Source organism: Rhodotorula graminis, assembly GCF_001329695.1.
Source record: "Rhodotorula graminis WP1 unplaced genomic scaffold RHOBAscaffold_3, whole genome shotgun sequence".
In the NCBI taxonomy this organism is placed as follows: Eukaryota; Fungi; Basidiomycota; class Microbotryomycetes; order Sporidiobolales; family Sporidiobolaceae; genus Rhodotorula; species Rhodotorula graminis.
Window position 1 is genome coordinate 1,563,145 of NW_017264930.1, and position 15,124 is coordinate 1,578,268.

General features: G+C 69.4%; 5 protein-coding genes across 5 annotated transcripts; 3 read left to right on the forward strand and 2 right to left on the reverse strand.

The window, feature by feature from the left end:
• Positions 1–24: 24 nt before the first annotated feature.
• On the forward strand, positions 25–4,095 carry RHOBADRAFT_52178 (uncharacterized protein). The gene is made up of 10 exons (XM_018416211.1): positions 25–42; positions 185–194; positions 257–803; positions 888–2,023; positions 2,150–2,337; positions 2,441–2,525; positions 2,602–3,232; positions 3,314–3,491; positions 3,604–3,655; positions 3,751–4,095. Exons 1-10 carry the CDS (start codon positions 34–36, stop codon positions 3,792–3,794), a joined length of 2,880 nt encoding a protein of 959 aa, XP_018273292.1. The 5' UTR covers positions 25–33; the 3' UTR covers positions 3,795–4,095.
• A 527-nt stretch (positions 4,096–4,622) lies between these two features.
• Positions 4,623–6,805, forward strand: RHOBADRAFT_25154 (uncharacterized protein). The gene is made up of 8 exons (XM_018412669.1): positions 4,623–4,731; positions 4,808–4,886; positions 5,212–5,241; positions 5,339–5,362; positions 5,454–5,714; positions 5,796–6,009; positions 6,099–6,282; positions 6,370–6,805. The coding sequence occupies exons 1-8, from the start codon at positions 4,651–4,653 to the stop codon at positions 6,505–6,507; spliced, it is 1,011 nt and encodes a 336-aa protein (XP_018273293.1). The 5' UTR covers positions 4,623–4,650; the 3' UTR covers positions 6,508–6,805.
• Positions 6,806–6,937: 132 nt separating this feature from the next.
• On the reverse strand, positions 6,938–8,409 carry RHOBADRAFT_48162 (uncharacterized protein; the record flags this gene model as incomplete). Its single annotated transcript, XM_018415102.1, has 5 exons — positions 6,938–7,149; positions 7,221–7,513; positions 7,587–7,797; positions 7,866–8,299; positions 8,368–8,409. The coding sequence occupies 5 exons, from the start codon at positions 8,407–8,409 to the stop codon at positions 7,116–7,118; spliced, it is 1,014 nt and encodes a 337-aa protein (XP_018273294.1). The 3' UTR covers positions 6,938–7,115.
• Positions 8,410–8,575: 166 nt separating this feature from the next.
• RHOBADRAFT_52181 (uncharacterized protein) lies at positions 8,576–10,589 on the forward strand. Its single transcript, XM_018416212.1, has 4 exons — positions 8,576–8,867; positions 8,931–9,232; positions 9,315–9,789; positions 9,863–10,589. The coding sequence occupies exons 1-4, from the start codon at positions 8,632–8,634 to the stop codon at positions 10,497–10,499; spliced, it is 1,650 nt and encodes a 549-aa protein (XP_018273295.1). The 5' UTR covers positions 8,576–8,631; the 3' UTR covers positions 10,500–10,589.
• Positions 10,590–10,859: 270 nt separating this feature from the next.
• RHOBADRAFT_42461 (uncharacterized protein) lies at positions 10,860–15,110 on the reverse strand (the record flags this gene model as incomplete). Its single annotated transcript, XM_018414062.1, has 4 exons — positions 10,860–12,653; positions 12,730–13,446; positions 13,516–14,619; positions 14,685–15,110. The coding sequence occupies 4 exons, from the start codon at positions 15,108–15,110 to the stop codon at positions 10,860–10,862; spliced, it is 4,041 nt and encodes a 1,346-aa protein (XP_018273296.1).
• Between the last annotated feature and the right edge of the window lie 14 nt (positions 15,111–15,124).

Genomic DNA, 15,124 nt, shown 5'->3' on the forward strand with positions numbered 1-15,124 from the left:
TTCTCTCTCCAGCGACACGAGCAGCGACCAGCCATGTTCCTCGTACGTACACCGCTCCCCTCCACCGTGCCACCCACCCAAAGAACCCGCACTCACCTCGCCCCCTTCCCCCTCCTCCCCTCATCCTCCTCCCCCTCTCTCAACCAACTCACCCCTCCTCGCCACTCCCTCACACCATGCACAGGTCAACCGCCGTGCGTCCATCTCACTCCCAACAACGACCACCACCCCCAACTGACCCTCTCACCCGACACAGTCTTTGGCATGGCCGCACCCTCGGGCCCCGCTCCCGAGCTAACCACACTCGACGGCGGCCGCCTCTTCCTCGTCCGCCCCGACTCGCCAAAGGGCGCACGCGAGTGCATCTTCATCGACGCCACCCTCTCGATCCGCAAGACGACCCACCCCAACATGTTCCAGCTCGTCGTCACCCGCGCCTTCGAGGACGGCGAGGAACAGCTCCTCGACGACGACGCCGAGTCGACCGACGAGCGCTCGTTCCTCCTCGACTCGAGCCTGTTCCTCTCGCTCGGTCCGACCCTCGACCCGACCGCCACCTCGAGCCCGGACGAGCCCCGCCCGTGGTCCTTCACCTGGCTCGACCCGGACGGCGACTCGCCCGACGACGAGTTCGAGTTTGTCCTCCCCGCGACCCGCAACCCGCGCCAGGAGCAGGCCGCACGTGACTTTGAGCGCCTGTGCTGGAGGTGCATGTGGGAGCGCCGCGAGGGCCGCGACTGGCCGAGTGACGACCGCGACGCCCAAGCCGCAGAGCTCCACCTCGAGGACGACTTCAAGGTCGAGTACGTCCCGCCCACTCTCGTCTCTCCCTGTACCTCCCCTCCCTCTCGACGTCCTCGTACTGACCTGGACCCCGACCCTCACAGGCGCGCCGCCGCTCCTCCCGCCCCGTCACCCCTGTACCCGACCCTCCCCGCCGGCTCGTCCGCCCTCTCGACCCCGTCCCGCACCTCGGCCGCCTCGTCGACCTACGGTACGCCCCTCGAGACCGCCCCCGCCGCGGCGCGCGCGCCGGCCAAGACGCCCCTGTTCCGCTCGAGCACGCCCGGCTCGGACGACGACGACGACGACGAGCGCGACGCGCCCGTCGCCCAGCCGCAGTACGACGACGACGAGTACGACGGCGGTGTCGCCCCGAGCGACGGCGACGACGACAGCGCCGACGACCTCGCGCAGCAGCTCGAGCACAAGGCCGTCCTCGCGCCGCCCGTTCCCGCGCCGGCGCCGTCCACCGCCACGCCCGCCAACACCAAGGGCAAGGGCAAGGGCAAGGCGTCGCCTTCGTCGTCGACCGCACCGACCGCCGTCACGGACGACCCGTACGCGCCCGCCCTGCGCCGCCCTCCTCCTCCGCCCGCACCGCCCTCGGCCTCGACCTCGAGCGCGGCCGGCACCGGCTCGGCGCCCGACAAGCTCCTGAGCGTCTCGGCGTCGCTGCACCTGTACGACCGCGCGACGGGCCTCTTCATGCAGCAGGACGCCGACGTGCGCGCCGAGCTGTACCGCACGGCGCCGTCCGCCCAGTGGCTCGTCGTCGAGAGCGTAAAGGACCAGGGCGAGGTGTGGGTCAGCCAGGCCGTCGACAAGGACACGACCGTCAATTTTGCCGAGCGCGAGCGAGCGATGGTGTTCAACTACACGGCGCCGGCGCCGGCGTCGACGGCCGACTCCGGCGATGCCGCTCCGGCACCCGAGACGTTCACGTGGCTCCTGCGCCTGTCGGACGACGCCGCGTTCGTCGCGCTGCAGCAGGCCGTGAGCGCCGCCCTGTTCGAGGACAAGCACGGCGCGGGCGCGTGGAACCGGATGAAGGCCGACGAGCGCGAGTACGCGCGCCAGGCGTGGCTCGAGGAGGACGCCGAGATGTGGGACGCCGAGGCCGAGGAGCGCGAGAGGGACGACGCGAGGGACGAGGAGGAACGGCTCGAGGCGCTCGAGGAGGAGGACGAGAGCGAGGACGACGAGCCGCAGGCGGGCATCAGCGACGACGACGACGACTCGGGTCCGTCGCGCCTCTCTCCCCCTCTCTATCGCGCGTTCTTGGCGGCCTCTTGACCTGGGCCGTCGGCGAGTGCGTGCACGAGCCGGGCGCCGAGAACTGACCCTCGCCCTCCCACCCTCCTCGCAGACGACGACGCCCGTGCGCCCTCGGCCGCTCGCGCTTTCTCGTCGCGCCAGCCTAAACAGCTCGCGATCGGCGCAAAGCGTCGCGCCAAGAACAGTGCGCTCGCCGTCGGGTACAAGGAGGACCTGTCGTTCGTCGTCCAGGGCGACATGATCGGCGTCTTCAAGCAGCAGCGCGAGGGCGGCAAGAAGGTTCGCCCGACTCTCTCTCCCTCTCTCTGCCCTCCTTATCTGTCGCCTCTGCGCACGAGCGGAACGAGACCCTGACCTGCTCGCCGCCGTCGTCGTCCCGCAGCTCAAGTTCGTGACGAGCATCGTCAACATCGCTGCGCCGGGCAAGAAGAACTTTGCGCCGGGCAAGGTCATGCTGCACAACCAGGGTGCGTCTCCTGCCTCTTCCCCCACTCTCCTCGACAGCCCGAGACTGACTCGCCGTTCCTCGACTCGCGCGCGCAGACACGTCGATGATCCTGCAGAACCCGCTCGCGTCGGGCTCGCTGTACCGGCTCGACCTCGAGACGGGCAAGGTCGTCGACGAGTACAAGGTCAGCGACGACTTTGGCGTCACCAACTTCCTGCCGGGGAGCAAGTTTGCCCAGACGACCCAGCAGCAGACGTTCATCGGGCACTCGTCCAACGGCCTGTTCCGGATCGACCCGCGCCTGTCGGGCACCAAGCTCGTCGAGAGCGAGTTCAAGCAGTACGCGACCAAGGCCGACTTTACCGCGGCGGCGACGACCGAGTCGGGCCGGCTCGCCGTCGCGAGCAGGAAGGGCGACATTCGCCTGTTCGACAAGCTCGGCAAGATGGCCAAGACGGCCCTGCCCGCGCTCGGCGACGAGATCCTCGGCGTCGACGTGAGCGCCGACGGCCGGTGGGTCCTCGCGACGTGCAAGACGTACCTGCTCCTGGTCGACACGCGCATCCCCGAGTCGAGCTCGAGCCGGTACGCCGGCCACAGCGGGTTCGACAGGAGCTTCCCTGCCGCCGAGAAGCCGACGCCCAAGCGGCTCACGCTCCGTCCCGAGCACGTCGCCCACATGCAGGAGGTCCAGGGCGGCGAGGGCGTCAGCTTCACGGTCGCCAAGTGCGTCCTCTCCTTTCTCTGCCCCTCTCCCTCCCACTTGGTCTCGGCCGTCAGCCACTGACCACGCTTGCTCACGAGCAGATTCAACACAACCCTGAGCGGCGAGGCCGAGACGACGATCGTCACGTCGACCGGGCCCTTCATCGTCGCGTGGAACTTCCGCCACGTCAAGGAGGGCAGGCTGCACAAGTACACGCTGCGCAGGTTCACGGACACCATTGTCGCCGACAACTTCAAGTTTGGCGGCGACCGCGAGATTGTGAGCCCCGCTCGTTCCTCGTCCTCTGATGCTCGTTGGCGGCGCGGTCGACCGCGCCGTCGAGGCGCTATGTGCACGAGGCGCCGGTCACTGACGAGCCTCTCTCTCACAGATCGTGACGCTGCCCGAGAACGTGCTCGTCGAGGACAAGAAGAAGCTCAAGGGTGCGTCCCGCTCTCTCTCTCCCTCGACCACGGACCCTCGTCAAGCCCGAAGCGTGGCTGCGCACGAGTTGACCTCTTTCTCTCTTGTCACACAGCTCCCACGCGCGACTCGATCGTGCAGACGTGGGACGGCCGCTAGGCAAGCCTCGCCGCCCTCGACCCTCTCGACCTTCCCGACTTACACCATCTCGTCCTCGCCCCTCGACTCTCCTCTTCGGCCTCCCCTTACCCTCTACGCTCACACCTGTTCGTCCCTCGTCCCCCTCTGTCTGTTCCCCGCCTCGGCTCGACTTTCGCCTTTCCTCCTCGTGCGCTCTCGTCGAGCGCTCTCCTCTCCCTCCTGTCCTTTCCCACGTTTCCGACCTCGCGCCCTCGTCTCGTAGCCCCCCTCTCTCTGTCTGTGTACGACCCCTAGCTGCAATCCACGTCTGTCCACGTCGACGTCGTCGTGAGCTGCCGGCGCAGAGTGCGCGAGCGAGGAGAGCCAGGTGCTCCTCGTGGCGGGTTCTCGGCTGGGGCACTTTGCGAGAGCAAGCGCACGTTGGCCTGGTTGGCGACAGGAGAGAGGAGGCGAGCGAGTTGACCGAAAGAACGTGCGGCTGCACCGCCTCGCTCGGAGTGGCTCGCGCCGGCTCGGGCAAAGTGCACCTGGTCCCTCTTGGTCTCCCGCCCTCTGTCCACTACACAGACACCTGTCTGCTCTACCTGCACCAGCACTACGAGCTCGCAGCCGCCCCGCGCCACCCACCACGTGAGTCGCGCCGTCTGCGCGCTCATCAGCGGGCGCACTATCCGACGTCGTCGTCGTTCCGACCTCGCGAGCTGACTCTTGTTGGCGCGTTCGCCCGCCTTGCGTGCAGCCTCCGCACCCAGCCCGACCCACCCTAGCCACCCGCACGACGCTCCACCGCGCGCCACCACCCACTCGCCTGTGGCGCTCCCTCCCCTCCGCTTCCGCAGCTTCGGTCGCCCTTCGTCACTCGTCTCGGTCCGCCATGTCGCCCGCGCCCAAACCCACTCTCGAGCGTAACCCGTCGTCCCTCGAGCGCGTCCCGCTCTGCTGGGGTCACCGCGGGGTGCGTCCCTCTCCCCCGAGCCCTATCTCGGACCCTTTGCCGAGCTCCGAGCCGCTCACGCCCCTCCCACCGGCAGGCCTCGGCCGCCTTCCCCGAGAACACGCTCGCCAGCTTCGAGGCCGCCATCCGCGACGGCGCAGAAGGCATCGAGTCCGGTCCGTCCTCTCTCCCTCTCTCTCTCCGAACCTCCCGGCCGGCACGCTCGGCTGGAGCGAGCTCGAGAGCCCGGCCAATTTTGGCGCGCCACTGTGGACGCGCCATGCGGTTCTGCATGGGCAAGGACGGGCGGACGAGGCGCTGCGAGCGGCGCCGTGGGACGAGCGGGCGAGGCCGGGCGAGGGACCGTCGTCGTCGGCGAGTTGGGAAGGTCGACGCGGTCGACTGGCGGGTGGAACGCTGTTGCGCTCTCGCCGGACACGACACGATTGTCGACATCGTCTACAGAACGTCGAGCTGACCGATCCACCTTGCCCGCCGCAGACGTCCACATCTCGGCCGACGGCGAGATCCGTACGTCCCCTTAGAACCGCCTCGTCGCTCCCTTAGCGCGTGTGCGTGTTGTTGTGCTGCGAGCAGCTCCTGACCTTCGACGACGCCGCTGTCACAGTCGTCTTCCATGATCCTCGCGTCGGTGCGTCCTCCTCTTTCCCTCCCTTCCCTTGTGACGGGGCCGCAACCCGCACTTGCCCACGATCGCTCACCCTTTCTCTCGCCTCGCACAGACCGCACGACCGACGGCACGGGCCGCATCGCGACGCAGAACTACCACGGCGGCCTCGACCAGCTGCGCACGGTGCAGGCGCCGCACCAGAAGATCCCGCTCCTGCGCGAGACGCTCGACCTCTTGATGCAGCCCGCCAACGAGCACGTCCTCCTCAACATCGACGTCAAGGTCGACAACGACCCGGAGCGCCTGTTCACCATCATGAAGGACATCATCTCGTCGTACCCCGATTTTGAGACCAAGCTCGCGCCCCGACTGCGTGCGTCCCCCTCGTCCTCCCCCTTCCCTCCCCCTCTTTCTCGATCGCGAGCTCACCCTGCACTGGTCCACCCTCGCGCAGTTCTCGGCCTGTGGCACCCCAAGTACGTCGAGCCGGCGCAGCGCCTCCTGCCCGACGTGCGCCGCGCCCACATCGGCATGTCGCCCGCGCTCGCGCGCAAGTACTTCTGGGACGCGTGCTGCACGTTCAGCATGAGCTTTGCGAGCATGGTCAACTCGGAGGGCGCGTCGTTCCGCGACGAGTGCCGCAAGGCCGGCAAGGAGATCACCGTCTGGTGCGTCCGGCGCACGGTCCCCCTCTCTGGTCTGGCTCGCGATCCGTGACAGCGACCTGACCTGGCAGCACCTTGATCCGCTCGTGCAGGACCGTCAACGACCGCCGCGAGATGATCGAGGCGACCAAGTGGGGCGTCAAGGCGATCCTGACGGACCGCACCAAGGCGCTTCTCGAGCTGCGTCACGAGATGGAGCAGGACTGGGACAAGGTCGCCAAGGAGACGAGCAGCCTCTTCTCGTGGACGAGCTTCTGGTACCTCGGCATCGCCAACGTGCGTCTCTCTTTCTCTCCCTCTCTCAACCACCCGCGCACGTTCCCCTCGTGCTCGGTCCCTGACCGACTCGTCGTCCTCACGCAGTACCTCATCTCGTCGTGGGAGGCCTACCTCCTCACCAAGGTCGGTGGCGCCTTCTACCCGGTCCCGCCTTCGCCGACGCTCAAGCCTGTCGCCGCACCGCCGCCCGTTCCCGCCGTCGTCGCCAAGGTCGGCGCATAGCCCTCGCTCCCCATACCCTCTCCCCCCTCTCCTCTCCTCGTTCATAGACCTCCCTCTCTGCCTCTCTCGACCTTTTCGTGCCCCGTGCCCCGTCTCGTCCCCCTTGTTGCGACCCCTGCCTCGTTTCTCCCTCTTTCTACTTTTCGCCGTCGCCCTCGACTTGTGTACGTCCTCACCCTCTTTCGGTCTCTCCTCCCTCTTTGCTTAGCTCCCCCTTCCCGCCTTCTCGTCCTCGCCGCTGCGGCGACTGCATGTAGACGCCCCTGCTCTTCCTGAATATGAATCCTTGCGACTCTCCTCTTTCTTCGCGCGTTCGTCGTCTCTCGAGAGGGATCGTGTCTCTCCGCGAGCATGCTCGTCTCTGACAGAGTCTCGAGTCGAGAGCGAGACGCAAGAGCGAGCGAGAAACCCTCGCTTTAGACGGCCGAGAGGGAGGAAAGAGACGACGATGCAGTGCGAGGAACGGGCGACGAGGTACAACAGGACACAGGGAGGGACGCTCGAGAGGGTATGAAACAGTAGAGGACCTGGGCAGAGAGACGACGGCGACAGCTCCCGGGCGACAAGGAAGGGAGCGGCGACCAAGAAGGAGGGAGGGGAGGGTGGGCTCAGAAGCGCGGCTTGCGCGATCGGGCCGTGTACCTGTCGGCGAGGGGCGAGGTCAGGGTCACGTCGAGGGGCAAAAGGGGGAGAAGTGAGAGAGAGGGACGCACTTGGAGTCGCGCGGGACGCCCTCCTTGCCCCTCGTGCGGTACAGCTCCTTCTTCCTGAGGACCCACTCCTTGGTCTCCTCCTTGAGCCCCCTCTTGCCCTTGCCCTTCTTCCCGCCAGACCCGCGGTGCATCTTCTTGCGCGCGTCGGCGTCGGCGCGCTTCTTCTCGAACGCGACCTGCTCGTGCTCGTCGCGCAGACCTTGCGGGACCGCGATCGGCTGCGGCTTGCCGCCGACGATGGGCTGGCCCGCGAACAGAATCAGGTAGAACTTCTTCTTCTTGCTCGAGTTGGGCTGTGTCGGCGAGAGAGAGGGTGCGTCAGTAGGGGGTCCGAGCGAGAGGGGGGGGAGGGGAGCGTGGACGTACGTAGTCGACGCAGAGGCCGCCGCCAAAGCCGGCCTTGGTCGCCTGCGTCATGATGAAGGTGACCTGGTCGTCGCTCTCCGGGTAGAACTGGAACACGGCGCGCGAGCCTTTGCGCAGGGCGCCGAACAGGTCGGTGAAGAAGCGCAGGAGGCGACCGGCGGGCGAGTGCGCCGTCGAGTCGGCGTTGCACAGCCATTGAAGGACCGAGACCCTGCGAGACGAGGGGGCGAGAGTCAGTCTCGGGGCGCGGAAGCGAGAGAAAGAGAGAGAGGGACGCACGAGATGGCGCCGTCGAACGACGAAGGGCGGAACGGAATACCCTGGCCGATGTCGGCGAGCATGAGGTCGCCCTCGACCTCGCGCTCAAGTGCAACCTCGAGCATGCCGCCGCTGACGTCCATGCCGACCCACTGGTGGCCCTCCTCGGTGAGAATCTCGCCGCTGAGGCCACTGCCGGCGCCGATGTCGAGGAGGAAGCTAGGCCGGCGCAGGTCGTCCTGCTCGTCCTGCTCGTCGTCGTCCTGCTCGTCGTCGTCCTGCTCGTCGTCGTCGTCGTCGCGCATGGCGGCTTGGTGTGCGGCGTGCGAGGCTTGAGTTGCGGTCGAGGCGGCGGGGAGGTCGAGGAGCTCGAGGCAGCGGTAGGTCATCTCGGCCTGGATCGACTGGACGCGCGAGTTGTTGGTGTACTTGTGGGCCTCGCCGGCATTGTAGAACTGTGTCCAGGGGCGGTGGGTGAGCGGTGTGGGAGATGAGAGATGAGGAAGGAGAGGGAGGGACGGACGACTTCTGGCGGGGCGATGTGTTCCGGACGGGTGCCAGACATGGCTAACAGGGTGCGCTGAGTAGGTCTAGCGGGCTCAGAAGGTCGCTCGGAGCGAGTGGGACGAGGTGTGGGGAGCGAGAGCTTGGTTCGCTCGTCGCTCGTCGTCGAGCTCACAGCCTCACCGTCTCTCCCTCGACCCAACCAGCTCTAGGGCCAGATCTGCCCGGCTAGATCTACTCGCCAGCTCCTTCTACCCCGACTCGCCCGCGCGCACCTCCCGCCATGGCGTCTGCGACCGCTGCCGCCTCGCTCCGCCTGTCGTCGGTCTCGGCGTCGACCTCGCTCCCTCAAGCCTCGAGCAGCAGCAGCAGCAGCGAGGGCGAGTTCATCACGTTCAAGGCCACCATGCGCCTCCCGATCTCGCCCCGCTTTGCCGCGTCCAACCACTCGTCGAGCTATCCGGGCCATGACCAGGGCATGGACGGCGTCCGAGAGGTCCTCGCCGGCTGGGTCATGCGGTCCGTCCTACACGTCACTCTGTCCTCCTGAGCGTCGTGCTGACCCTCGAACCCTGCCCGCAGGTACCTGCCGCCAGTTCGCGCCGTCCTCCTCTCCTTCTCGCCCACCCCCCGCTTCCTCCACCCGGCCGCGTCCTTCCCGGCGTCTGCCTCGCCGTTCGACTCGTCCTTCAGCCCGGCAAAGGACCCGCGAGCGCTCCTCTCGACCCCGCAACCTCAAGCCGCCGCCGCAGATGACGACGACGACGATGATGGCGAGACGGTCCGCTTCAAGTCGCTCCCCATGGTCCAGGGCACCGGCTTCACGCTCGCCAACGTCGAGTGGGAGGGCGTCGGCTGGCGGCCACGCGTCGGAATGAAGCTTCGTGCGTCCCCGTCTACCTCGGCCTCCTCCTCGCCGCCGCCCAGTGACCCTGACCTTCGCCCTCGCGCGCTCGATCCTCGCAGTCGGCACCCTCACGCTCGCCTCGCCCTCGCACGTCTCGCTCCTCCTCCACAACCTCTTCAACGCCTCGATCCCCTCGTCCCACATCCCCTCGCAGGACTACGAGTTCGACCCCGAGTGCGCCGTGCCGCCCATCGTCCTCGAGCGCCGCAACGCCAACGTGCCGCTCCGCAGCGTCGTCGACTCGGTCAAGCGCCGCGCCGGCGCCGCCGCTGCAGCAGAAGACGGCGGCGAGGGCGCCGTCGAGGAGACGGTGACGGGCGAGCCGGGCTCGGAGCACCTCGTGCCGCAGAGCGCGGCGGGCGAGGCGGACGTCGCCAAGGCCGAGGCGGACGCAGAGGAGGAGCAGGACGAGGAGGACGAGCTCAAGGAGGAAGAGGACGAGGCGTTGCTGGCCGAGCGCGGGTGGTGGGTGCACCGCACGACGCGCGAGCCGCTCGGCGGGTCCGACGGCCGCATCGAGTTCACTCTGGTCGAGTGCGTCTCCCTATCTCTCTTCCTTCTCTGTCGCCTGCTCGACGACACGACTGAATCGCTCTCGCGCCCGCAGCCTCACGACGACCAACTCGCTCCTGTCGTGCACGGGCTCGCTCCTCGCCGACCCCTTCTCGCCCTCGGCGCTCGCCGCCCTCTCGGCACACCACCCCTCGTCGTCGACCAAGCCCGACCCGGACGCATCCCTCGTCAAGAGCAAGATCCTCACGACGCGCGACAACAAGCGCAAGCGTGGGCGCGACAGCGAGAGCGACACGGGCTCGTCCGGGTCCGACTCGGACGACGACGACGACGACGACCGCGAGTCGTCGGCATCGCCTGCACCTCGAGGTGCGGCCGCCGCGAGCGACAGCTCGGACTCGGAGCTCGACAACGACGACGACGACGGCGTCGGGACGGGCATCCCGCGGCACGGCGTCGACGTCGCCAAGGCGTCGCAGCGCGCGCAGCACGGCGGCCGGGCCGCCGTGCCCACCGTCGAGCGCGCGCAGAGCGTCGCGAGCAGCAGGAGCCCGAGCCCGCTCCCGGCGCCGGCGCACCTCGCCGTCAAGAAGGGCGAGGTCAAGAACGAGGCGGACGACGGCGCGGCGGCGGCGGCCAAGGCGGCGAAGAAGGCGGCAAAGAAGGACAAGAAGGCGGCCAAGGAGGGCAACGAGGGCCGCAAGAGCAAGAAGGTCAAGGCCGAGCGGTGAGTTGGGCCTGTGCGGGCAACGTCGAGCGAGGCGAGGGCGAGGGCGCGAGCCTGTGCATGTGTAACGCAGCCTCGGCTTTCTGCAGCTCTTTGCGTGTGCACGCTCACTTCGAGACTGTGCGTGAGAAAGAGAGACAATGACGTGCGACGAGAGCTCGAGAGGCAGAACGAGGGCATGCAAAGAGATGCTGTACAGCTGCTACGCCAAGACGCGACACCGCCGACCGCCCGCCGAGCAAGACAACAAGGCACGACCCGAACACGTATGCCGAAGAGACAGGAGAGGGGGAGAGGGCCAGTACACGCCGAGAGACCTCCTTGCGAGCGGCTCGACGGCTCCCTCGAGCCCGCTCGGACCCGCTCAGCCCATTCGCCCTCGCTCCTTCCAGTCGCCCATGCCCGCTCCCGTCGCCTGCTTGGCCAAGCTCCCGAACGCGCTGCTCGCGAGCGACCCGAGGAGGCTCGTCGCGCCCGCACCGGCTCCTGCCCCGGCGCCGTGGCCGGACGACGACTGCGACTGCGACAGCGAGGCGGCTGCGGCGCCGAGCGAGCTTGTCGACGACGGCGAGATTGAGATGGGCTGCGTCGTGGCCGTCGCCGTGGTGGCCGTCGTCGAGGAGGGCGAGGCGAGAGGCGGCGAGCCGAGGAAGGACAACGACGACTCGCTCGTCGCCGCGCTCGACGGCGTCGGGACCACCATGACCTTGGGCAGCGGCGGTACCGGCGGCACGTCTGCGGACGTGTGCGCCGAGGACGACTCGCGCAGGCGGGACGACGAGGCCTTTGCGCGCAGCTGCGCCGCCGACGGCCGGCGCGACACGCTCTTGCCGCCCGGCCCGACGCCGAGCCCGAGTCCGAGCGCAGCCTCGTCGAGCTGCACCCGGAGCGCGTCCATCGCGCCTGCGCCTGCAGCGCCGACCGACGTGCCGAGCGACGACACGCCGGCCGCCGTGTCCGAGTCGGCCGCCGTCGCAGTCGCGATGGCGGTGGCGCGCGCCGGTTCGGCACTGAGCGCGAGCCCGGCGGCCGTGACGAGTCGGTGATGCGGGTTGGCGTGCGCGACGAACGTCGAGCGGATCGACGAGTCGCTCAGGCCGCGAGGGCGCAGCTGCCGCTCGAGGAGCGTGGGCGGGCGCTCGTCGGTCGCAGACGACGTCGACGACGACGCATGCCGAGCGCCGTTGACGCCCGAGGAGGACGAGTGAGGCATCGAGTCGAGGACGGCGTTGGTCGTGCTGCTGAGCGCAGGGCGATAGGACGAAAGGAGGCGGCCGAACGGGATGTACGACGCCGCCGACGAGAAGGCCGACGATGCGAGTCGTCCTGCGGGCGCACCTGCGCCGACGGCGTGCTCGTGCGCTCGAGGAATAGGCGCTGCGCCCGTGAGGAGGTGGCCGGCTGCCGAAGACGACGACGAGTGCGGGTGCTGCTCGCCGCCGGTCGACCGGCTCGACGCGCCGGCAAAGATGCTCGCGAGGTCGCGCTTGACCTGCGCCTGCCTCGGCTTGGACGACGATCTGCCCGTCGTCGCTGCCCCTCCCGCCGACGAGGACGGCGAGGCGAGCGACGGCCCGACGGGCGAGCCGGCGCTCTCGGCCTGGCGCACCTGCCCGCTCCCAAACTCGACGTTGACCGTCGCCGTGCTGACCGTGCTGCTCCCGCCGCGCTTGGCCATGGGCGGACGCAGTTGCGCCGTGCTCGCCTTGTGCGCGAGAGCCGAGTGCTGCTCCGCCGAGTCGGGCCCGGCGCCGAACAGCCTCGACAGCGGCGCAAGCAGCCCGCCTGCTGTTGCTGCGGCCGCCGCTGACGACGAAGACGACGCTGCCGCACCGGGCTGGGCCGACCCGGGACCGAGACGCGACCGCTGCGCGTCAAGCGCGTCGATCGCGTCCGGCACGTCGAGGTCCTTGAGCGAGGTCGCGAGCGCCGGGTCGAGCTGGACGCGGTTGACGAGCATGCGCAGCCGCGACGACTCGAACAGGAGGTCGCGCACGAGCTTGACGAGCGAGACAAAGTCGCGGCGAGTGACGAGCGACGTGTCGAGGCTGGGCGGACCGTGCGCAGACGAGCTTGGCGAGGACGATCGGGCTTGTGCGGCGCGCTCGAGCTCGACGACCCGGCGGAAGTGCGTCCGGACCGAGTCGATCTCGTTGACCTGGAGCAGGAGAGAAAATCAGGTCGGCTCGGCGTGTGAGAGAAAAGTCGAGAGAGGAGGAAGGTGCGGGACGTACAAGGTCGCGCAGGTTGGCGTGCGCCAGGTGCCGCACGTCGCCGGGCAGGTTCTGCTTCCGCAGACGCTTCTCCTGCGTCGCGATGTCGGCGCCTTGGACCCGGCCGAGGAGCTTGGCGGCATGCTCGATGAGCTGTCCGAGCGCCGCCGTGCGCTGTTCTGCCCGGCTGCTCGGGCGCTCGACAGGTGGTTGAGCGGGCGTCTCGGCGGAATGGACGGACGAGGACGAGGATGGTGCGGGGCCGAGTCGAGGCGACGGGCTGCGCGACAGACGTGGCGAGCGGGATCGAGGGGTGGAAGGCCCGGGCGACGGCGACAGGACCCGGGGCGGGCTCGGGGCGCGCGCCTCGGCAGCTCGACGCGGCGGCGTCGTCTGCGTCGCCATCTCGACGCGCTCAGGCGAGCGAGACCGCCTCGGGCGACTGGTCGGTCGAGGCGATGCGAGTCCAAGCCCGAGGCCGGTGAGCGACGGCGCCTGGCTCGAGCGGCGGCGGTGCGAGTTGGCGGGTTGCCGAGTGAACGGCGACACGATGCCGCTGTCCTGGTCGTCCTCGGGCACGAGCGGGAAGACGCTCGGGCCGAGCGAGAGCGACAGGGGGCGGTGGTGCCGGCGGGGACGAGGCTCGACGTCCTCGCTCGCGTTGCTGAAGATGGACGCCGGGCGGGTCGAGGGCGAGTACTCGTCGATGCGGGGAGAGGTCGGGGCGCTGCTGATGAGCTGCGGGGAGAGACGAAGGTCAGGTCGCGTGCGACGGGACGGGCGAGGGAAAGGCAAACGCGGGCTCACCGACTTGACCTGCGGCGTGACGTCCATGCTCATCGCCCTCCTGCTGTGCCCTCTCGCCGCCGGACCGACGGACCTCCTGCCCATGCCGAGCGCGCCCGTGCTCGCGCTCGTGACCGGCGGTGGCCGTGCGCCGACGCCGATGCGCCGGCTCTGCGGCTCGTCGACGCCACTTGCCGCCGCCGCTCCCAGCGACGATGACGAGCCCGCACTGAGCGTGCGACTCAGCTCGGCGGCGCGCGACGAATGCGACTGGGCGAGGAACGCGCTGCTCGTCCAGGACGTGAACGCCGGCTCGGCAACGCTCGACGCTCCCACCGACGCGCCGTCGTCGAGTGCGGGCGAGTCCTGCTGCGGGACCCTCGGCGACGCGAGCGAGAGCCGCCGAGGCGCGTCGAAGCCGCCTCGCCCGCCGAGCTCGTCGTCCTGCTCGAGCGCGCGCTCGTCCTCCTCGGGGAGCGGCTCGCGCTCGCCGAGCGCCATGGCGCTGCGCAGGTCGCACTGCTCGTCGCGCGAGTCGTCGAGGAGGCCGCGGAGTTCCATGCTCTCGCTGCGCAGGAGCGTGTTCTCGCGCGCGAGCGTCTCGACCATGCGCAGGAGCTCCTTGGCCTCGGGGTTGTCGCTGAGCTGCGCCTCGATCTCGGTGCCGCCGCCGCCGGGTCCGCCGCTGCCATCTGCAGGGACGAGCGGCGCAAGGGCGCCGATGCGCGGCAGGCCCGGCTTGGCCGACGAGGACGAGCCGGCGGCGGCGGCGCGAGCGCGGTTGAGCGCGTCGAGGCTGCGGCGCGCGTTGAGGACCTTGTCCTGGCGCATCTCCTCGAGGTCGGCCGTCGCCCTGCGCAGGCGCTCCTCGAGCTCGGTGGCGCGCTCGGCGAGCTTGCGCGCCTTGGCGTCGGCGGCGTCGGCGCGGCGGCGCTCGGCGGCGAGCTCTTGCCGCAGGTCGTCGTGCGCGCGCTGGAGGTTCGAGAGCTGGGCGTGGGCCTGGATCGAGCGGCCGGCGTCGGACGACAGGCGCGAGATGGTCTTGCGGTCCTCCTCGAGCGAGACGAGGAGAGCGCGGTTGGACGCGTCGGCGTTCTCGAGGTTGGCGACCGTCTCCTCGAGGCGCTGTTGCGGCGGCGAGAGAGGTGAGCTCGGCTACGGGTGACAGCTTGAGAGAGAGGGGGACGCACCCGTTGCAGGCCGTTGCCCTCCTTGACACTGGCCGTCAAGCGGTCGAGGAGCTTGCCCTTTGCGCGCTCGGCGGCGTCGAGTCTGCCCTGCAGGGCCGTCTTGTCGGCGAGGAGCGTCTGGCCGATCTGGGCGGCGAGGCGCAGGTCGGCCTCGAGTGCCGGCACGGGGTGCGGGTCGGCGGCGCGGCTCGACGAGGCCGGGGACGAGGACGAGGCGAGGGCGGCGAGCGAGACGCGGTCGGTCGAGCGACGGTGGAGGGAGCGGACGATGTGGGCATAGTCGTCGTGGTGGTACTGCTGCTGGTGGGCGGGCGAGTGCGTTGGCGAGGGAGAGGGCGGAGCGAGCGGGGATGAGGCGAGGAAGTGAGGCGAGGTGGGCGGCGACGAGGCGGGCGAGCCCAGGTGCCCGAGTGGCAGCGGTGCCATGGTGGCTGGGGCCC

What these genes read in the sequence shown, in the direction of transcription:
- RHOBADRAFT_52181 (XM_018416212.1), top strand. Translation starts at nt 8,632, where the DNA reads ATGGCGTCTGCGACCGCTGCCGCCTCGCTCCGCCTGTCGTCGGTCTCG. An exon ending in ACGCGTCGGAATGAAGCTTC is followed by an intron (nt 9,233 to 9,314) that starts GTGCGTCCCCGT and finishes CGATCCTCGCAG; the next exon opens with TCGGCACCCTCACGCTCGCC. An exon ending in ATCGAGTTCACTCTGGTCGA is followed by an intron (nt 9,790 to 9,862) that starts GTGCGTCTCCCT and finishes TCGCGCCCGCAG; the next exon opens with CCTCACGACGACCAACTCGC.
- RHOBADRAFT_52178 (XM_018416211.1), top strand. An exon ending in GGTCATGCTGCACAACCAGG is followed by an intron (nt 2,526 to 2,601) that starts GTGCGTCTCCTG and finishes TCGCGCGCGCAG; the next exon opens with ACACGTCGATGATCCTGCAG. An exon ending in GTCAGCTTCACGGTCGCCAA is followed by an intron (nt 3,233 to 3,313) that starts GTGCGTCCTCTC and finishes GCTCACGAGCAG; the next exon opens with ATTCAACACAACCCTGAGCG.
- RHOBADRAFT_25154 (XM_018412669.1), top strand. Translation starts at nt 4,651, where the DNA reads ATGTCGCCCGCGCCCAAACCCACTCTCGAGCGTAACCCGTCGTCCCTC. An exon ending in CGCAGAAGGCATCGAGTCCG is followed by an intron (nt 4,887 to 5,211) that starts GTCCGTCCTCTC and finishes TGCCCGCCGCAG; the next exon opens with ACGTCCACATCTCGGCCGAC. An exon ending in CTTCCATGATCCTCGCGTCG is followed by an intron (nt 5,363 to 5,453) that starts GTGCGTCCTCCT and finishes CGCCTCGCACAG; the next exon opens with ACCGCACGACCGACGGCACG.